Source organism: Lactuca sativa, chromosome 3 (assembly GCF_002870075.4).
Source record: "Lactuca sativa cultivar Salinas chromosome 3, Lsat_Salinas_v11, whole genome shotgun sequence".
In the NCBI taxonomy this organism is placed as follows: Eukaryota; Viridiplantae; Streptophyta; class Magnoliopsida; order Asterales; family Asteraceae; genus Lactuca; species Lactuca sativa.
Window position 1 is genome coordinate 182,083,600 of NC_056625.2, and position 22,615 is coordinate 182,106,214.

A 22,615-nucleotide genomic window follows, 5' to 3' on the forward strand; every position below is an offset into this window, starting at 1 on the left:
GGCACCAGGTTGGGATCAGGGTTTTGTTCGGCAGCCAGGGCTCGACAGTATATTCAGCACGGGTGTGCCGGTTATTTGGCGTATGTTGTAGATACGCGGGTTAGAGAGCAGCTTTCAGTTTCTGAAGTCCCGGTGGTGAGGGAGTTTGCTGACATGTTTCCAGAAGAGTTACCCGAAGTGCCTCCGGAGAGGCAGGTTGAGTTCAGGATTGATATAGTGCCGGGTGCGGCTCCTATCGCTAAGGCATCGTACCAACTGTCACCGCCAGAGATGTAGGAGTTGTCATCTTAGTTGCAGGAACTGCTGGGTAAGCAGTTTATTCGTCTGAGTAGTTCACCCTGGGGAGCATTGATCCTTTTCGTCAGGAAGAAGGACGGTTCGCACAGGATGTGCATTGACTATAGGGAGCTGAACAAGTTAACGATGAAGAACCGTTATCCACTCTCGAGGATAGATGATCTCTTCGATCAGCTGCAGGGTGCATCTTGGTTTTCCAAGATTGATTTGAGATCAGGATATCACCAGGTAAGGGTGGGGGAGGAGGACATGGAGAAAACCGCGTTACAGACTCATTATGGTCATTACAAGTTCGTGGTGATGCCGTTTGGGCTCACCAACGCGCCAGCGATGTTCATGGATCTGATGAACCGAGTCAGTAGACCAATGCTCGATCGCTCGTACATTGTGTTCATAGATGATATCTTGGTGTATTGCAAGACTCGAGAGCAGCATGAGGAGCATCTTAGGGAGCTGCTGGAGGTTCTGAGGTGAGAATAGTTGTATGCCAAGTTCTCAAAATGCGATTTTTGGTTACGAGAGGTCTAGTTCCTCGGACATCTCGTTAACCAGGAGGGGATCTTAGTCGATCCGGCTAAGGTGGAGGCGGTTATACAGTGGGAGACTCTGAAATCTCCCTCGGACATCAGGAGTTTCTTGGGTTTAGCAGGGTATTATCGGAGATTCATTCATGATTTCTCCAAGATTGTCGTGCCCCTCACTCGTCTAACGAGGAAGGGGGTGGATTTTCGGTGGGGCCCTGAGCAGCAGAGGGCATTTGAGACCCTTCGGCGATATTTATGCGAGGCGCCGGTGTTGACACTCCTCGAGGGATTTGATGATTTTGTGGTATTTTGTGATGCGTCCATCACAGGCTTGGGGGTAGTCCTCATGCAGAGGGGACAAGTGATAGCCTACACATCGCGGTAGCTGAAGCTGCATGAGACGAGATACCCTATGCACGATCTTGAGTTGGGAGTGGTAGTGTTCCTTCTCAAGCTTTGGAGGCACTATCTGTACGGGGTCCGTTGTACAATATACACGGATCACAAGAGTTTGAGACATATCATGGATCAGCCGAACCTGAACATGAGGCAGCGCAGGTGGCTGGATGTGGTCAACGACTATAATTGTGAGATCCCTTACCATCCTGGTAAAGCGAACGTGGTTGCGGATGCTCTGATCCGCAAGTCAGTTGGGTCCTCGACCCTAGCCAGGTGTATAAGGATAGCGATGGATTCCCCGCTGGTGGGTTTGGTAAGGGATGCTCAGATTGAGGGCATGAGACCGGAGAACTGGAAGTTGGAGAGGATTAAGGGAGAAAGCGCCCATTTTGTTCAGGGTAGTCTCGGGTTGTTGACCCGTTATGGTTGGGTTTGGGTTCCGATGTCCGGAGGGGTCCGGCAGACAGTGATGGAGGAGGCTCATAAGTCTCGTTTTTCGATTCACCCGGGAGCCACCAAGATGTATCGTGATTTGAGTTCGAGTTATTGGTGACCTGGCATGAAGTGAGATATCGCTTGGTTTGTTGAAAGGTGCTTGACCTGTAGGATGGTCAAGGCCAAGCATCAGAGGCCGCATGGTAAGCTACAGCCTCTGTAGATTCCCATGTGGAAATGGGAACGGATCGCAATGGATTTCATCACGAAGTTTCCGAAAATGGAAAGGGGGTTCGATGCTATATGACCAAGAGTGCCCTAGCCATACGGGAGAGTTCGTCGGCGAAGAAGTTGGCCAACATGTACGTCAGAGAGATTGTCTTTCGCCATGGGGTTCCAGTTTCTATCGTTTCCGATCGAGATGTCAGGTTTACTTCCCGTTTTTGGCAGAAGTTCCACGAGGAACTAGGTACGAGACTGCATTTTAGCACAACGTTCCATCCGCAGACTGATGGGCAGAGTAAGCGGACCATTCAGACCCTCGAGGACATGTTGAGGGCGTGGGCCATTGATTTTGGTGGGAGTTGGGATTCCCACCTACCGCTTGCAGAATTCACCTACAATAACAGCTATCATTCCAGTATCGGCGCCCCGCCTTTCGAGCTGTTGTATGGGCGGAAGTGCAGGACCCCAGTCTGTTGGGGTGAGGTTGGGAACAGGGTGATGGTTCGGACTGAGGTAGTTCTGCAAACTACCGAGATGATACAGCAGATTAGATAGCGACTGCAGACCACTCAGGGCTGGAAGAAAAGTTATGTCGACCGACGCCGATCTAAGCTGGAATTTCAGGTAGGTGACACTGTTCTTCTGAAGGTCTCACCCTGAAAGGGTGTGATCCACTTCAGGAAGAGGGGAAATTGGGTCCCTGTTACATTGGGCCATTCAGGATTGTTTCCAGGGTTAGCAGGGTGGCTTATAGGCTAGAGCTTCCGAAGGAGCTTAGCCGAATCCACAGCACATTTCATGTTTCACAATTGCGAAAATGCATTATGGACCAGGAGGCAGTGGTATCGTTGCATGACATTCAAGTCGATGAGTGCCTGAACTATGTGGAGAGGCCTGTGGCTATTTTGGAAAGGAAGAAGAAGATTCTACGGAACAAGGAAATACCTTTAATAAAGGTACAGTGGGAACATTGGAAGGGATCCGAGTGGACATGGGAGCTAGAGGCGGAGATGCGCTAGCATTACCCGACATTGTTTATTCCAGCGGACTTTGAGGACGAAGTCTAGTTCAAGTGGGGTAGAGTTGTAACGCCCCGATTCTCAGGTATTGCTTAAATAAGAATTATTAGGTTAAGCTCTACTCGACGATTTGGTTAACCTACTCGTCGAGTAGAAGCTGGATGAGATCGCGTTTTAAGTGACCTACTCGACGAGTCCATATTGGGACTTGGCGAGTAGGAGCTGGCAGATGAAACCCAAAATCCAGGGGTTTGCACCTCTATTTAAAGGAGCCTTAGCATCATTTGGCCTCTATGCAGTCTTTGAGAGCCCCTTAAAACCCTAATTCGTGTGTGTGCCTTGGTGTGGTGTTTGAAGCTTGGAAATGAGAATCTTGGAGGAAGAAAGCTAAGAGTGCAAAGGAAATTGAAGCAAGGAAGGAGTGGGAAGTAGGATTTACCTCAGCTAGCATCCTTTGGAGGTATCAAGTGCCATCCTTACTTCCCTTTTTCCCTTTTGTTGAGTTTCTATGGCTTTTATGGATTTTCAAGTTGGTATGATGAGCTATGGGCTAGATCTAAAGTTGTAACTTCAGATCTGGACCCTCCTTGGATTCTAGAAGCATAAAGTCACAGTCTTGGTTGTGATTAAGGTCCCTCTTGACATGAAGTTCCATTAAGAACTTAAAATGGGCATTTAGAGCCTTAATAGTCATGCATGCACGTAAAGTTTGCAACTTTACGTGATAAGCATGCCCTAGAAGCTTGGATCTATGAGTTGGAGCCGTTGCATGGCTCAAAACAAGTCTGTATGGAAAAAGGACTGAATGGAATTGGCTAGTCGCAAGGTTGACTCGGCGAGTCACATGAAGATGGCCGTGAACTCGACGAGTTGATGAACAACTCGGCGAGTCCGATGAAGATCGTCATAAGACTCGACGAGTTGAAGAACAACTCGGCGTGGCGGTTGAGTTTTCTCTTGGATATGTATGAGTGTGTATCCGTCGAGTTGCAAGGATGGAACTCGACGGGTGGCCTTAAAGTTTGATCGAGAATCAAAGGAACTCGACGAGTCACTCCGATAACTCAGCAAGCTGGAATGTACTTTAGGGAACTCGGCGAGTAGCCAAGGGTACTTGGCGAGTTAAGGTCAACATGGACTATTGACCTTGACTGAGGACTTTGACTTCGACCAGGGGTTGACTAGTGGGTTATGGAGTACCTTATAAGGTTAAGGACTTATGAGTATAATGTACTATGATAATAGGTGGTGGAGCCTGTGTCAAGTGATCCAAGAGTTGGAGTTTACCTTTCGTGTCACATCTGCTAGGTGAGTTGTCCTCACTATATCGATAGGGTCTACGGCACCAAGGTCGGCCCTTTAGTTGTTATTGTTATGGTATGCTACATGTGGTTATGATCTGTTAGATTGGAAATCAGGGTAGACAGTATGTTATGCTCTTATGATCCGTAAGGATTGGTATGTTAGTGACCTGCTAGGTAGGTACTCTAGTTACAGGAGAATTCTATGATTGATGATCAGTGTGACAGATATGTTTAATGTTTGTATATGCATGTATATGATAGTATGCGCACATGGTTATTGTTTGTGGTTGGGTTGAGGCGGTCCTGCTTTGTGTTGAAGGCCAATATACCCTATGAGCGGTCCGGGGAGACTGTAGGCCCACGTGGCGGACCAATAATGCCGAAGGCTCGGGATAGATTCAGACAGATTGTAGGCCCGGTAGGGTGGTCCAGTCAGGCCGATGGCTTAGTATGCATGTTGATTGATTGATTATTACTGATATGGTATTGTCAATATGGTATTGGTATTTTGGGGGTAGCTCACTAAGCCCTCGAGCTTACAGTTTTCAGTTTATTGTTCCAGGTACTTCAGGAGATCATGCAAAGGCGAAGGCGTGATCGTACCGCTCCTCATCCTTTTGTTATGATTTTTGGGACACTTTGATGGAAAATGATTGAAAACATTTTGTTAACAATGCTATTTGGTTTTTATTTATGATTGAAAAAGTTTAAATTTGGCGTAAAATTTATGGATGTTACAATAGTGGTGGGTGTCACATCATCACCACACTTCTTACCACTAACCATGAGATACATACGACTAAACACACCACTCCACCTCTTTTTTTAATTAAATTTAATTAAAAAATACAATAAAACATATTTTTTTAAACTAGTTATTTATTCAATAAAAAAACATTACGTTAATTTAAAAAACAACTTAAAATAAAACGATAAAAATACAAACACAAACAACTTATAACCATAAAACCATATTTTTTAAACAATCTATTTTGGAGAATCCTTAAATTTCAGCCAAGCTTTGAAATGTGTAAATGGTTTGTGGTTTATGTCTTTGTATTGATGAATGACCACAACAACTAGATGGATATCGCCTTCGTGTTCGTTGTTTATAACAGAGTTATAAATTCTGGCGAACTCGCGACATTTTACCCTTATATCATGATACTTGGAACATATTTCATCAAGCTATTGCTAACTTCTCTTCTTCCTCTTCCGATCAATTCCATATTTTGGGAGTCATGGTTTTTGAAAGATCAAGAAACACAAGTGTGTGATTCTGAGAGAAGAATTGTGTGAGATAGAAGAAGGTGTATTGTGGTACGTATGTAGTAGGTTTATAATGATTTTTTATTAGGTAAAAAAAAAACCCTAAACTAGTCGTTAGAAGTATTAAATTGCGAATCAAATTCAATTGGCCATTGCTCTCCGTTGTATACACCACGAACACTGAGGACCACGACTCCTTGGGGTGGTGTGTATGGTGGTTTTCCGTGGCAACGTGTGCCATGGACTCATCCGTGCTTTGTATACCGTTTGGTCTATTATAAAGTTATTATAAATAATAAAAAGGTCGAATATATAACTAATAATCTTAAATATCATTGTTAAATTATTCAATACTTTTAACTTTTAACGTATATACCAAGTTCTAAAGGGAAATCTCTAGAAAAATCCTAAATTTTTACCTTAATTTACTAAAAAGTCCCAAACTAAATTTTCTTTACGAAAAAGCATGAATTACCGGTAAAAATGACGATTTGACCCATTTTTTCCGGTTTTCCGGTTTCATTACTTACATGTTTCATTAAAGTCTCATTATATTACCCTAATTTACGAATAAGTCTCAAACTAAAATTTAGTGATGATTTGACCCTTTTCTCTATATAACATACATTTTACCGGTTTCATTGCTGACTCGGACGCCTAGTCATTAAATGAGATGATGAGATGGATATGTTGAGTTATATAATGTTATGTTTAGCATAAAACTTGATATCCTTATGTATTGTATATTTTTCTGGAAATAAAATGCATCTAACGAAAACTACAATAATTACATAAACTAACAACAACTGCGTTATTTTTTACGTTTATAAAAAAATATCAAATTGCCTATCTAATATTATGTAACCCAATATATCCATCTCATTAGACATTAACCCATTTTCTGCCATTTTTTCCTGGAAACACACATTTTATTGGTTTCATTGCTGATCTACATACATAGCCATAAACGAGCCGATGAGATGAATATCAAATTTTACAGTAAACGTAGCATTATATAACCCATCGTATACATCTTATCAGCTAATTTATTGACTAGGTGTCTAAGCCAACAATGAAACCGATAAAATGTATGTTACATGAAGAAAATGGCCAAATCATCACTAAATTTTATTTTGAGATTTATTCGTAAATAGGGTAAAATAACGGGATTTTAGTGAAACATGCAACTAATAAAACCGGTACACCAGAAAAATGGGTTAAATCATCATTTTTACCGGTAATTCATGCTTTTTCATAAACAAATTCTAGATTGAGACTTTTTCGTAAATTATGGTAAAAATTTAGGACTTTTCTGGAGATTTCTTATTTTTAAAACAATGAATATATTAAACAAATTTGATAAACATTTTATCCTACTAAATAAAGATCTTTTTTCCATTTGTCACATTCTTATTCATTTTGCCACATTTAATTTTATGGTTATTTTAAATTAATTTTTATTCCACATGACATTTTTATGGTTTTTTTCTATTTTATTAAATTCCTCATATTATTTAAATCTAATAATAAATGCATATCATTTTGACTTTCCTTCTAATTTCAAAATTACTAAATTAAAGTTTCATTAATTTTTTTTATTTATTTATCTAAATTATTTGTTTAAATTGAAAAGAAAAAAAAAACACTTAAATTTCTATAATTCAATATTTTCTTACTTTTCTTATAAATTCAAACTTCTCAAATATTTTAAATTTTATATTTAAATTTTCTTTTAAATAAATTCATAATACATGATTCTCACTATCAATGGAATTTCCTTTTTTTTTTAACTTTATAACTATATCCACACAACTGTAACATCACTTTGAACAATATACTTTCACATCTTATAAAAGTTGTGTTGCATATTTTGCCCATCAAATTTGTTTTATTAACCAAACAAATAAAACCAAAAAAGTACCAATAGGATGAATTCACATCCTTAAACGCCTCACAACAACTCAAAAACATGCCAACCAAAAAAAATATCAATTACCCGCACATCGCAACTCTCTATCTGCATTCTCCTTAATCCGCCTCTCAAGCTCCGGCCTAAAATGGCGTATAAGACCTTGCACCGGCCACGCCGCCGCATCACCCAGCGCACAAATCGTATGCCCTTCAATCTGCTTCGTCAACTCATAAAGCATATCGACTTCCTCCATTTTCGCATTCCCGACCTTCATCCGCTCCATCATCATCCACAACCACGTCGTCCCCTCCCTACACGGCGTACATTGGCCGCAGCTCTCATGCTTATAAAAATACGCCAACCGTGCAATCGCATCCACGATATCCGTTGACTTATCCATCACAATCACCGCCGCCGTTCCCAGCCCAGACCCCACATCTTTCAGTGCATCAAAATCCATCAACACATCATCACACACAGTTTTAGGAATCAACGCCACCGACGAACCACCGGGGATCACCGCAAGTAAGTTATCCCAACCACCACGAACACCACCGCAATGCCGCTCTAGCAACTCCTTTAACGGGATACTCATCTCCTCTTCGACTGTGCATGGTTTGTTTACATGACCGGAGATACAAAACAATTTCGTCCCGGAATTATTCTTCCTCCCGAAACCCGCGAACCATTCCGGGCCACGTCTGAGAATCGTCGGAGCGACGGCGACCGTTTCAACATTTGTGACAGTCGTTGGACATCCGTAAAGACCGGAGTTCGCCGGAAACGGAGGTTTCAATCTGGGTTTCCCTTGTTTCCCTTCGAGACTTTCAATAAGTGCAGTTTCTTCACCGCAGATGTAAGCTCCGGCGCCGAAAGCTATATGAACATCGAAATCGTACCCTGAACCACAAGCGTTTTTTCCTAATAAACCGGCGGAGTAAGCTTCGATTCTTGCCTTCTCGAGGCTGAGTCGTTCGTTAACGTATTCTCCCCGGATGTAGATGTAGGCGGCGCATGCTCTCATCCCTACGCCGGCGACTAAACACCCTTCAAGTAGTTTATGAGGATCATGTCGCATGATTTCTCGATCTTTGCAGGTTCCTGGTTCACTTTCGTCTGCGTTGATTACAAGATAAGATGGTCGGCCATCGGAGGCTTTTGGCATGAACGACCATTTAAGCCCCGCCGGAAAACCAGCTCCACCGCGACCACGTAAACCGGATTTCTTGATTTCTTCAACGATCCAATCGGTGCCTTTGTGTATTAGATCTTTGGTTCTATGCCAATCACCACGTTTTCTGGCGGATTTGAGATAAGGATCGTGTACACCGTAGAGGTTGGTGAAGATGCGATCTGAATCGTTTAAGTTGCCGAAGTGGGATTTTTCCGGTGGTGGTTGTGCGGTGGTGAAAAGACGAGTTCCCAGCATGGAACTCCCATTGTGATGCCATGTCGAAGAAGCTCTTTGTAGAGAAAGATTAATCCTCCTCATGAATTAAATCAGAAATTGCTAAGAAAATTAAAAGAATTTAGAAAAAAGAATGTGGTTCTGAAACATAAAATTTCCCGGCAATGAGTATATCCATGCATGATTGAATGTATTTGCAAAATGATAATGATCAGTCACTGATCCGATTTTCATGACGAAGGTTTGCAAGGAAGGGAATGAATTAGTCAATATCATTTTACTATAACTAAATGAGACCAACTTTTGTTGAATAATTAGATTATGAATTCGATGGGTCAAATGTTATCAAGTTCTTGAAATTAAATTAAATTTGTAATAACTTGATTTGCATTTCATTTATACATTTTGAATCGAGTATTTTATTTTTATGAAAAGTAAATTCGATAAATGTTTAACATATTAAAATATTAAAATTAACAAATTATTGAAATAGTCATTATGGTTTGGTTAAATTTGCGTGTTTGGTCCCTAACTTTTGTTTTGCACTCGGATTGTCCCTATTGTTTTATTTGGTTGTATTTTTCGTCACTCACAAACATGAAAAGGCTATATTCGCCCATCCCCCAAGATGAAAAGACTATATTACCCTTTCTATTCTTCTTTTTCATTTTTTTGCTATTTTATTTATTATTTATTAATTAAAGAAAAATAATTACTGAAATCGTCCCTCCCACTCGCACCACAACCACCATAAGCCACCGACAACCGCCACAGGCCACTGAAAACCACCACTAGCCACTAAAAGCCACCATCCACCACCTGTAATCACCACCAAGCGATTCCAACATCACTAGCATCCACCGATTTTAGTTCTAATACAGACCACATAATTGATTTAATTAATTCACACCCCAACATCAAATCCTGAAAATCAAACTTGAACATAGAAATCAAAACCTGAAAACAAAAACCAAAACCATAACAAAATCAAATTCTTAAATAAAAAACCTAACCAAAGTCAAATACCAATATCCCAAAATCAAAACCTAAACTGAAATGAAATCCAGATATGGAATCAAAACCCAAAAGCAAAACCTAATATGAAAATGACGATGAAAGAAAAAATTGATGAAATCCTTGAAATCAAATATGGTTTTCTAGAAGAATGGGGTTAAATAACAACACTTAGTGAAGGAGATGGTCGTGGTTGGAGGATTTTGACGGACACGATGCTCCATCTATTCAGGTAGATGGCGAAGAAGGAAGAGCGAGGATGGAGCGGCGGAAAGATGAAGAGAAGAGATTGATGATGCAGATCGGTGGTTTCCTAGTGTCTTTCGGTGACGTTTCTAGGTGGTTTCCCGGTGATGCTTCGTTGGTGGTTGTGGCTTCCGGTGAGAAATGAGAGGATGGGAATGGGATGAAGGAGATGAGTGATGACGAGTGAGGGAAAAGAGATAATGAGGTGAGGGACCCACATTTTTTATTTTTAATAATAATCTTTAAAAGATTAATATTAAAAAATCGAAAATAAATCAAAAGAGAAATGACCAAGGGTAATATAGTATTTTCATGTCTGTGAGGGACGAAAAACGCAACCAAATAAAACTAGGGATGAGCATATGGACCGGGGAACCGGTCGGGCCAGGACCGATACTAAAATTTCATCAATTTTTGGAACCGGGACCCGATAAGAATCGGTTGTTGGAACCGGCCCAAAACTGGGAATCGGACCGGATAACTCACTCAAATTTTGAAAGTTGCATAACTCACTCAATTTAACTTTTTTTGACCTGAATCTTCTTCCTACATGTAGATTATGATTTGTAGTTAAGTTTAGACTATAAAAATACTTGATTTGGTTAAACATTGAATGATTTACAAGCCCCGCAAGGAAGGGTGTCCAATCAGAATTTTTTTTTATGTTTCAGCAATTAAATGTAATCTGACATTGTTGTTCAAATGTGCATAACTCACTCATTTAACTTGTTTTGACCTGAATATTTTTCCTACAGGTAGATTAGGATTTTTAGTTAAGTTTAGACTATAAAAACGCTTGATTTTGTTAAAAACTGAATGATTTGCAAGCCCCGCAATGAAGCGTGTCAAATCAGAATTTTTTTATGTTTCAGCAATTAAATGTAATCTGATTTTGTTTTTCAAATATGTATAACTCACTCAATTTAACTTGTTTTGACCTGAATCTTTTTCCTACATGTATAGTAGGATTTTTAATTAAGTTTAGACTATAAAAACGCTTGATTTGGTTCAACATTGAATGAGTACAAGTATCGCAAGGAATGGTGTCAAATCAGAATTTTTTTATGTTTCATGAATTAAATGTAATCTGACTCTGTTGTTCAAATGTGCATAACTCACTCAATTTAACTTGTTTTGACTTGAATCTTTTTCCTACATGTAGATTAGGATTTGTGGTTAAGTTTAGACTATAAAAACTCTTGTATTGGTTAAAAATTAAATGAGTTACAAGCCCAGCAAGGAAGGGTGTCAAATCAAAAAAAATTATGTTACAGCAATTAAACATAATCGGACTTTGTTGTTCAAATGTGCATAACTCACTCAATTTAAGTTTTTTTGACTTGAATCTGTTTCCTACACTTAGTTTAGGTTTTGTAGTTAAGTTTAGACTATAAAAACGTTTGATTTGGTTAAAAATTGAATGAGTTACAAGCCCCGCAAGGTAGCGTGTCAAATAAGACCAGTTCCAAAATCGAAAACCCAGTAAAAACTGGACCCGGAACCAGAACCGGCAGAACCGAAACCGGTAGAACCATCAGGCCGGTTCGGTTCTTGATTTTAGCCGAAGTCGGTTCTCGGGTCTGGCCGGTTCCGACCGTTTGCTCATGCCTAAATAAAACAATATGGACGGTCCGACTGCAAAACAAAAGTTGGCGACCAAACACTCAAATTTAACCAACCCATAGGACGATTTCAGTAATTTGTTCTATTAAAATCCTGAATTAAGCTTGTTTATTCAAGCATGTAGCGAGATTCAAAGAGTCAGGAAAACAATTAATAGAGCCAGTCCTGGCGATTTAAATATTCTTAAATACTTGAGTTAGAAAAAAAATGACATTTAGCATTATTATAAGTTATATATATATATATATATATATATATATATATATATATAGAGAGAGAGAGAGAGAGAGAGAGAGAGAGAGCTAGGTTCAAATGATTCTAACAACTATTGTGTGCTTTTAAAGACCAATGAGAATTCAAGAAATATTAAATCATTAAATAAATCTATAAGGGTATATTAGTAATCTTAGCTATGATTAATTATGGTAAATAGAAAAAATCTTTAATTACCTTTAAACCTAGGAAATTGAAAACCCTATATCAGTTATTTAAAAAGGAAAGAATCATATTGAACGCTAACCTAAATCACATATATAATGTTCATCTTTAATAGTCGGCATCGTCACTCAATTCCATCACCAACAACCTGTTGGCTTTTTGCACTATTGTGGAGTTGGTTTTTTTATTTTTATTTGTCACACCCCCAAACCAGACAACGGAAACGTCCGAGGGCTCGTATGACTAACAATTGAATAATCATCACAATGAATATATACATGAAACATAGCACATTCATCATCAACATTACATACAACCAGCATTGTTTACATCAAGTACATTGTTAAAAATACATAAGTTCTAACTGTTAAAAGCACGATATGTGATGTTACATAAACAAGACCATACACACTTGCAAATCTTCCAGCTTAACGATTACCTGATAATACAAGTTATTTTGAAAACGGTCAACATATATAATGTTGGTGAGTTCATAAGTATCTTTTGTCAAAACCCAGAAAATTAATGTCTGAAAATGATGTGAAAATCAAGTATAAATGCATTTGTGAATTTCATAATACGAGTATTGTTTAAATCATTGTATCATAAATAAATGATAAATGTATAAGAATATTTTCCCCAGAAAATCCGATATTTTCTGTTTTATAACAATGTTTAGGTTCTTGTATCATTGATTAAGTTGTTTCATATTGACACAATTAAAGAATTTATCTTCTATGTGTTTAAATGGTGTTGAATCCCTACATGAGCTGTTATAACCATGCATGATAATGACTAAGTCGCCCGTCTTGGCATTTTTTCGAACACCGGTCTTGCTAAGGATGTTGTCGCCCTAGACTGGCCTAGTCTAGCTGTAGCGAACAGCTAAGGCGTGGGGGGTTTCACCCCGTATAGATCTACACACAAACTTCTACTTTCCATCCAGGAAACTCTGATTATAACTACAGGCTACGATTGTACACTCAGAGGTGCCAACCGACAAGTCTCACTAGATTCTCAACCTTTCCCGTTTGATAAGATTTTCCCCATGTTTAATGTTTTATGCGTAGGTTATATATTTTTCCATTCCAAAGGTAAGTATACAAATTCATAAACTATATAGAGGTATATTTACGATCTACAAAGTATGTGAATTTTCATTCCAAGTCCAATTAATATGTAAATGGGCCACAAGGTCCAATAACATAATAAAAGGGTAATTTAAGCCCAATAGGCACATAAATGGACCACAAATGCCCAATAAACATGTAATCCATAACTTAGGCCCAAATTAACATGTAGGTGGGTCGCAAGGCCCAATAAACATGTAATGGAAAACATTGTGATCAATATACACTTAATTGGGCCCTTAGGACCCAATGGCCAAGATCGTGAATATTAGGTCCAATAAATAGTTATCGACATGTTTCGTTCGTTTGTTTTACTCTGTTGTTTGTTTTAGCTCGAGGTTTATTAGATTGATAATAAAAATATCATTTTCTGTAAAAACGACATTTTTGGCTAATAACCTTCTAATGTTTAATTAAGACCCAAAGTTTATAAAAATGACACTTTAGTCCATAATTTATAAAAATTTGCAATTTTGTCTCAAATGTCTAAAAATTTACGGTTTTAGCCCAAAAAGTTATATTATCACATTTAGAACCTTGTTTTGCAGAAAAGTGCATTTACACCTCTTGTTTGTAAAAATTTGCACTTTTGGCCCAATTTTGGAAAAATTTACATTTTTGGTCCAATTTGAAAATAAATGTTATTTTCACCCTTAAATTTGGTTATTTACATTTATGATCCAAACTTTGGCTAAATATCATTTCTAACCCAAAAACTTCATTTTTTTCGAAATTTGGGCCCTAAAAACTGTGAGGCCCAAATGTTGGCCCATTAAGCTTCAATTTTCATTTTTGACCCTGTGTAAGTATGTTTATCATAAAAATCCCCTTTTTATACATGTAGGACCTATTTGGTCCCTTCAAAAGAGTGAATGTCACTTTTAGTCCCTTATCTTTTGCTTTCTTGACAATTTTTGACCTTAAACAAGGTTTTTGTTGAAATCTTTTGTATCTTAAACATGTAATCACTTTTGGCTTGAAAATGTGATGTATATAATGTCATAGTTCATAGATCTTTGCTCAATATTACTTAAAATTTCGAGATCTATCAAGATCTAACACATTTTTACCAAATAAGCTAAGAAATCACATAAGACATGCATATAACACATAGATCTACACATTTTACTTGTATTCTCCCCCAAAAATCATATGAAAACCGAAAAACAAAAGGGTATGAACTCACCTTAGCTTGATGTTTCAGTTTTTGAAGAAGAAGTGGAAGGGATTTTTGGTCTTAGCACACTATTGATGTGGATCTCAAGCTTATGGAGGTTTTTCTAAGAGTATGATCACCAAAAATATTTAAAATAAGTGATCTAATCAAGACAAAAGAGTTATATACGTTGGATATGTACAACTTACCAAGAATTGATGATATTCTTGTGAAAATCCTCTTGAAACCCAAGCAAAGTTTTGGGATTTTTGGAGGTAGAATGTAGCACCCCGGTTCCTTGTATGTATTTCATTCAAGTATTTTTTGCAACTTGGACTGAGACTCGGCGAGTAGATGGCCCAACTCGTCGAGTAGTAACGGTTGGACCCGGGGGTTAAGTGGCGGACTCGTCGAGTCGGCGGCAAGACTCGATGAGTAGGCTCTGGCTGGGCAAAACCCTAATATGAGGGTTTGTACCCTATTTAACGACCCTATACAACCTCCATCGCCCCTTTATGCTCCTAGAACACTCCATTTCAAACCCTAACCGTATTGTGAAAGATCTAAGGGATTTTTGGTGGTTTTAGTGCTTGTGGTGTCAAGAAGGAAGGAAAAACTGAGAGGAATCAAGAGGAGACCAGAAAGAGTCAAGCTTGTGTATCATCTACAGTCCTTGGGAGGTATAAAGTCGACACCTTGATCCTTCTTGCATTAGATCCCTTTTGGGGAGATTTAGGGTTTTTATAAGCCATTCTTGGTGACCAACCATGATTTCAAGCATGGTTGGGGGTTGAAGCTTCAAATCCAGGCTCCTTAAGGAGTTAGAAGGCAAAAAGGGACTGCCTTTGCACCCATGGAAAGCCTCATGCAACTCAAGAGCTTCTTTTAGGGTCTTTTAGCTCATAGTCCCATGCATGCACGTAAAGTTTGTAACTTTACGAGCTAGATCGATCTTAGGAGCCTAGATCTATCATTTGGACAAGTGTTGTACATCAGAAATCGAGAAATGAGACTTGGACAACCTCGACTCAGCGAGTCGTTCTTGGCACTCGGCGAGTCTGAGGCTTGACTCCCTTTTTGTTAGGGTTCAAAGGAACCCAGTTGAGTGTTAGAAGGGTTTTAGAGGGTCCAAGGGAGTGGCCCAACGTATTGGACTTAGCCATAGACATGGAGTCCATAGGACTCGACGAGTGCATGAGCAGACTCAGCGAGTCCAAGACAATCTCCCACCCATTGAAGATGAACTCGACGAGTTGTTCATACAACTCGGCGAGTCAAGGTCAGGACGTGTTCATTGGATGGGGATGAACTCGACGAGTTGTTCATACAACTCGGCGAGTCGGATGAAGGTTTATTCGAGGTTATCTTAGAAGGAGGACTCGTCGAGTCATTGCTAAACTCGACGAGTAAAAGCGTGAAGAAGGTCAGATGAAAGGATAGGGACTCGACGAGTTGGCGGCCCAACTCGGCGAGTCAGGTCAACTGAAAGTTGACTTTGACCTTGACTTGGTCAGGGGTAAAATAGTCATTTTTCCCTAAGAGTAGTTATTAGTGTCTGATTGAGTGTTTTATGGATTTATAGCCAGAGGATCACCGGAGCAGTAGTCAGACATCTGCCAATCAACTTTTCAGCAGTCAGCCTTACGAGGTGAGTTACCTTCCAGTAGCGATGGGTCTAAGGCACCAATGCCGGCCCACCGGTAGGAGTCGTATGTTAGATGATTGTCTCTGTGATATTCATCTAGGTTTGCTACTACCTGATATGTTATGTGCTAGTATGATATGATGTTATATGCTAGTAACAGTAGGGGAGACAGTCCCTAAGATTTCCGGTCGATAGGGCCAAAGGGGGGTAGTCAAACCCAGTCATGCTAGATAGAATACGATTATGTGTTACATGTTACGTGGTAGTAGTAGTAGAGGGGTGAAATAGTCCCAAGTATTCGGTCGAGACGACCGAAGGGGAGGCCAGAAGCCAGATATGCTAGGCAGTATCCAGTCGAGAGGATCGAAGGGGAGGCCAGCACCCAGATATGCTAGGTAGTATCCGGTCGAGAGGACTGGAGGGGTAGGTCGGGCACCCAGATATGCCTGACAATATATGCATGTTATGTGATTATATGGTATGTGGTACGATGGGGGAACTCACTAAGCTTCGTGCTTACAGTTTCAGTTTTGGTTTCAGGTACCTCTTCGTCTAAGGGGAAAGAGTCAGCGGTGTAGCAGCGCATCACACACACACATGTTTTATGCATGGAGTTTCCTGGGAGTGTACTCTGATTTATTTTACCTTTGACAAAAATGGTTTTTATGGTGACATGTTTTGGATTATTGACATATTGATTGTGACATGAGATATCATTATGAATGCTTTTTAACCAATGGTTTTTATGTTATAATTTATTTAAAAACGAAGTTTTTGCCATGAATTTTGGGATGTTACAAGTTGGTATCAGAGCCCTGGTTTGAGGGATTCAGACACACCCTCGGGTATGTCTGGACTCAAACCGAGGGATTAAAAGATTCTTCACAAAAAAAATGGTTTTCTAAAAGCTAAGTTAAAAAGTTTTAAGAAAGAACGAGGTGTGTGATGTGCGCGACCGGCCGAGCTTAAGTAAGTTTTTCCCCAAAGTACCCATACAAGTTTATGTTATGATTATCAGTTTCAGTAGAACAGCATGCTAGATTAGGACTAAGGATCTAGGAAGGATGCCTTATGTGCCTGTTATATGTGCTTTTGAACTGCATGATAGTGTTGATTAGACAGAGATAGGATATCCTGCTTAGGTTATGCCTGATTACATGAGCTTATGTCGCATGCTAGTACAGATTCCTGTTATGTGGATAGAATTGCTTGAGCTTGTTTCCTTTTTGTCTGAATGCTACTTGCTTTGTGCTATGTGGGGCTCGGAGTGATGGGAGTTAGCTATTAGGTGGGTAAGTTAGGTCACATGCTATTAGGGTTGAATAATCTCAGAGTGTTGGATTATACCCTACTGCGTAGCTCTTGCTTGAGTCCTAACCGTTGTAGGGATGAGTTCCTTACTCGAAGGATTATCTAAGCCTTGTGGCATGTGATTGTATCCATATGGTGGCTAATTGGCATTGCAAAGAGGCCTTCATCAGCGGAGGACTGGTTTGGGTGGAGTTAGAAGTACCCTAGGGCAAGCCTGGGATGGGAGTAGCAAAAATCAGTAGTAGTAGAAGGGACTTAGTGGAGTCAAGGCAGTTCTTGAGGAAAGTACGGATAGATGTGGAAGGTAGTATGGGTCTGTACTACTGAAAGCAGAGGAATCGTACTTGAGTAGAGGAAGGCTGAGACAAGACCAGGAAACTTGTGATAGATGTGATCCCTCTAGATGTATCAGTATCACTGATAGTTGTCATTATGTATTGCAGAATGGTGGTGCTACGTCCGAGGCCAGCAACTGGCAGTTCAGGAGAGGGATCGGGTTCGGGTTCAGGTTTCGAACCAGTTGATGAGAGGCTATGCGAGTTCATCGCGTCCGAGATCACTAGAGGCATCCTTGATGCGACCCCGATCATCTTTGGGTCGATCAAGGAAGGGATTATCGAGTTGATGGAGGATCGCCTCAGGGCGCTCAGGAGTGACATGGAGACCAGCCAGTTAGGATCACGCACACTGTCCTTTAAGGACTTCAGGGGCAGTGGTGCGCCGAATTTCCACGGGGCAAAAGACCCCATTGTGGCCAGGCGGTGGATTGCAGACATTGAGTCTGCGCAGTTAACCAGCTTCTGACCAGCTTCTACCCCGAGGGGTCGAAGGTGAGATATGTAGCAGGGTGCTTAAAAGATAGGGCCAGAGATTGGTGGGAGTCGGTTGGTGACTCTCTGGGAGCCTCAACTATTGAGGCTATGACATGGACGGATTTTGTGACCCGGTTCAGGGCTGAGTTTGCACCTGCGGTGGAACTCCAGCAGTTGGCCCGGGAGTTCCTGGATATGAGACAGACGACTGAGACATTGGCAGAGATCACCACCAAGTTCTGGGAGAGGGCGTTACCGGTGCCCCAATATACGGGAGAAGAGGATATGAGGAGGACCCGCTATCACGACATGCTACGAGCCGACATTCGAGAGCATGTCAATTTTTCAGCTTGCCCTACCCTGGATTCCATTATTTCCAGGCAAGGGAGAGGGATATTGACCTGGAATACATCCGGAAGAGGAAGGCCGAGGAGGGACAGATGACCGGGGCTTCGGGAAAGAATCCAAGGGATCAGACGCTAGGCCAAAAGGCCAGCAGGGCCGAGGACGCTGTAGGAAATGCAACAAGTCACATGAGGGAGCGTGCAGGTTGGGCTCGTCAGGCTGCTAAAAGTGCGGAAAGATGGGGCATTTCAGCAAGGATTGTACCACCCCTGCACCCACTATTCAGACATTTGAGTTGCTGTGTTTCCACTGCAACCAGAGGGGCCATAAAAAGGCTAATTTCCCCCAGTTGACAGCAGCAGCGCCAGTGAATGCACCAGCCCTAACGACCTTGCGGATTACTGATGACTGGCAAGGCAAGTCAGAGGCTCCGGTGATGAGGAGTCGGGCCTTCCAGTTGATTGCCAAGGAGGAACGCGTCGCACCCGATGTGGTGACGAGTATGATTCTTCCCCTCTGGTTTATTTATATGATGTTTTTGATATTGATATATGCTTTGTATATACATATGTTTAGGATCGTTCCATATGAACGGTATACCGGTTCAGGTGTTGTTTGACGCGGGTGCTACCCGATCGTTTGTTTCTCTTGCGCTTAGAAAGAAGTTTCCTAAGTCTTGGGGCATGCTTGATTGCCCTCTAGAGGTCGAGATTGCGAACGACCGGTCAGTGCGAGCATCAGAGGTCTACCTAGATTGTGTATTGAGGTTGTTCGAGGAGCGTTACCTGGTAGATCTGGTTCCCATACCTTTGTGGGGGAACAAGGTTATTATTCGTATGGATTGGCTAAGACCCAATGGGGCAGTGATCAACTACGCGTAACAGTTGGTGCGGATCAGGACCCCAAGGAAGGGAGAGCTGGTGATCCAGGGCGAGAGGCCATAACGAGGACCAGCCTTATGCTCAACAGCAAGAGCGAGACGCTACCTTCAGCAGGGTTGCGCAGGATTTCTCACCTATGTTACAGATACCCTAGAGGCGGGTAAGACGACGGTGGGCGATGTGCCCATGGTACGAGAGTTTGCATATGTATTCCCCAAGGAGTTGCCTGGGATACCTCTGGAGAGGCAAGTGGAGTTTAGGATCGACCTTGTCCCTGCTGCAGCTCTGATAGCCAAGGCACCGTATTGGTTGGCTCCTCCTGAGATGCATATTTTTATGAAAATAACATTTTTCAATGGGTCAAAAAAATAAATTTTAACTTAATGGGCTTAAAAGTGGGCCTAATGGGTTTTGGGCCCAAGGTTGCAAAAAATGAGGTTTTGAGGGGCTGAATTGGAAAATTTAACAAACTATGGGTCTAAAATGTAAAGAAACTTTTTCAAGGGTTAAATATGATTTTATTACCAAATTTGGATTAAAAATGCAAAGTTTTTGATTTTGGGGTCAAAATTGTAAAACTTACGGAAATTGGGCTAAAAATGTAAACTTTTTACAAATAAAGGCTGGAAATGACAAATACAATAGCTTTGGGTTGCAATTATCATTTAAATAAAGTTTGGGTCAAAAATGTCAAGAAAATGGTTTAAGGACCAAAAATGTCAATTTTCATAAAAAGGGACTAAAAGCGCCATTTTTGTAGAAAAAAGGGCTAAAATGGTCAAACTAATGTTTTGGACCAAATAAATGATTATAAATTTTTGGGTTAAAAATCAAGTTTATAACGCATGGTTTTAATATATATATATATATATATATATATATATATATATATATATATATATATATATATATATATATATATATATATATATATATATATATATATATATATATATATATATATATATATATATATATATATATATGGGTAAAGTGAATATACCTAACAACCTTATATAAGCTTAGGTACCTAACTCCATAATACTACATCGGTTTGTATCATATTTATATTGTAATTGTCTAAGGTTCTTAAACTTCAACCTCATAACTTGATTACTTCCAAAATCTTTGGACTTTCAACAATATCTTTCTTTTACATCACGTTTTTCTATTGAATACCACCTGATGGGCTTCATATCCTACCGCTACAAATGAAAGGATGTAGGAGAAATATAATGATGAATTTCCAAAATTTTTTGAAGTGAATCAAGTTTAGGGATGAAGTTTAAGAACCTTGGATGATTGCAATGAAAATTTAATGCAAAATGACGTAGTTTGATGAAGTTAGGTACCTAAGCTTATATAAGGTTGTTAGGTATATTCACTTTACCCTATATATATATATATATATATATATATATATATATATATATAACTAAAGCTTCGTTATAAATCAAACGTTAAGATATTTTTGTTATAACATTGCGAATAAACATTTAGCGTACAACACATTACTCCCATATTCCCAGCTGACGAGATATGTCCTGTGTGTCGCAAGGCATGTTTGGACTCTTTTGGAGAGCATGCAATTCACTGTAAAGAATTCCTGGGGTTCAAATACAGACACGATATGGTTAGGGATGTTTTGTTAGACATATTTAAGCGTCCTGGGGTTTCCGTTAAGAAAGAGGCACCTGTTAATTTCTTGACTGACCCGACAGAAGGAAGGTCAACCCTCAGACCGATTGCCGTTTTGATTTTTGGATGGGTCGGAGGGAAACACGCATGTGTGGATCTTACAGGGGTATCCCCTCTCGTGGGCCTGAGGGCTGGGGGTTTCACGGCGGGACATGCTGCTTTAAAAGTAGCTACAGGCAAAGTCACCAAACATGAGAAATCGTGCATGGGAAATCAACACGTGTTCATACCATTTGCATTTGATACGTTTGGTTTCCTCGCACCGGATGCGGTAGAGCTTTTTAAAAGAGTACAACGAATCATGCATAGCAATGTTATATCCCCTAGATCTTCGGATGTTGTCTTTAAAAGAATTAGTTTTACCATTAAAAAAGGCTTAGCGGCACAGCTTGTTGCCCGTTTGCCATCTCACTCATTATACGATGACAATTAACGTATTGTGAGGTTTCTAAATTAAAAAAAAAAATCTATTTGAATGTATACAACAAATACCAACACTACGAACTTAAACTCGACAAACCATAAATGATTCAATGATTGGGCCCAAAATCTTTTGTTCGTGTTATTGGGTCTTTGTGGCCCAATATCATGATTATTTGGCTCAATATAATCACACATGTTGGTTGGGCCTCCGGTGACCCAATTACATGCTCAATGGACCCTCAATGGCTTTTACATGCTATTGGGCCTTAGTGGCCCATTTGCGTTGCTAGTAAGGTCCAAATTAACCATATGGGTGATGGACTAACGTGTCCATCATATACCCGACAACCTATAATAACACACCATGATTAGTGGGTCTTTATTGCCCTCTTCTCTTCGTCTGTTACGCTTACCTTTCATTCAAGTAAACATAAATCAGGTTGTTAAACAAGGTTATTCAAATTCAGTTGGATTTAGTGGGAAATAACGGGTGACACCAATGAGTGTCGGTCATAGTCTGTAGTTATAACCAGAGTCTCCTGGAGGGAGAGCGAGAGTTTGTGTATAGATCTATACGGGGGTGACTCCCCCACACCTAAGCTATTCGCTACAGTTAGACTCGGCCAGTCTAGGGTGACAAAATCTTAATTCAATACCGGCATTCGCAAGAATGCCAAGACAGACGAATTAGTCATTATTATGCATGGTTATAACGACTCACATAGAGATCCAATACCATCTAAGTAATCATGGGGAATCATATTCATTCGATTGTGATGATACAATAATACAAAACTATCATACTACTTGTATCAGAAAACATCGGGTTTTCCAAGGAACGACATTATTCACTTCTACATACAACAACTACAATACAATGAACAATTATGAAATTCATTCACCCTTACAAGTTTTGAAATCACATACATATACACTTATGGGATCATCACATCTTTTTCGTAAACAACTTTTGTTACAGAAAACATCGGATTTTCTAGGTTTTACAAACAATACAAACCATTTTATGTCAAACATGCTTATGAACTCACAAACATTATATATGCTGATCATTTTCAAAATAACTTGTATTTTCAGGTAACC

General features: G+C 40.0%; 1 protein-coding gene across 1 annotated transcript; it reads right to left on the minus strand.

The window, feature by feature from the left end:
• Window positions 1-7,268: 7,268 nt before the first annotated feature.
• Window positions 7,269-8,876, minus strand: LOC111913098 (NADH dehydrogenase [ubiquinone] flavoprotein 1, mitochondrial). The gene has a single exon (XM_023908828.3). The coding sequence runs from the start codon at window positions 8,874-8,876 to the stop codon at window positions 7,461-7,463; it is 1,416 nt and encodes a 471-aa protein (XP_023764596.1). The 3' UTR covers window positions 7,269-7,460.
• Between the last annotated feature and the right edge of the window lie 13,739 nt (window positions 8,877-22,615).

Coding starts and splice junctions, on each gene's coding strand:
- LOC111913098 (XM_023908828.3), bottom strand. CDS start 8,876: ATGAGGAGGATTAATCTTTCTCTACAAAGAGCTTCTTCGACATGGCAT.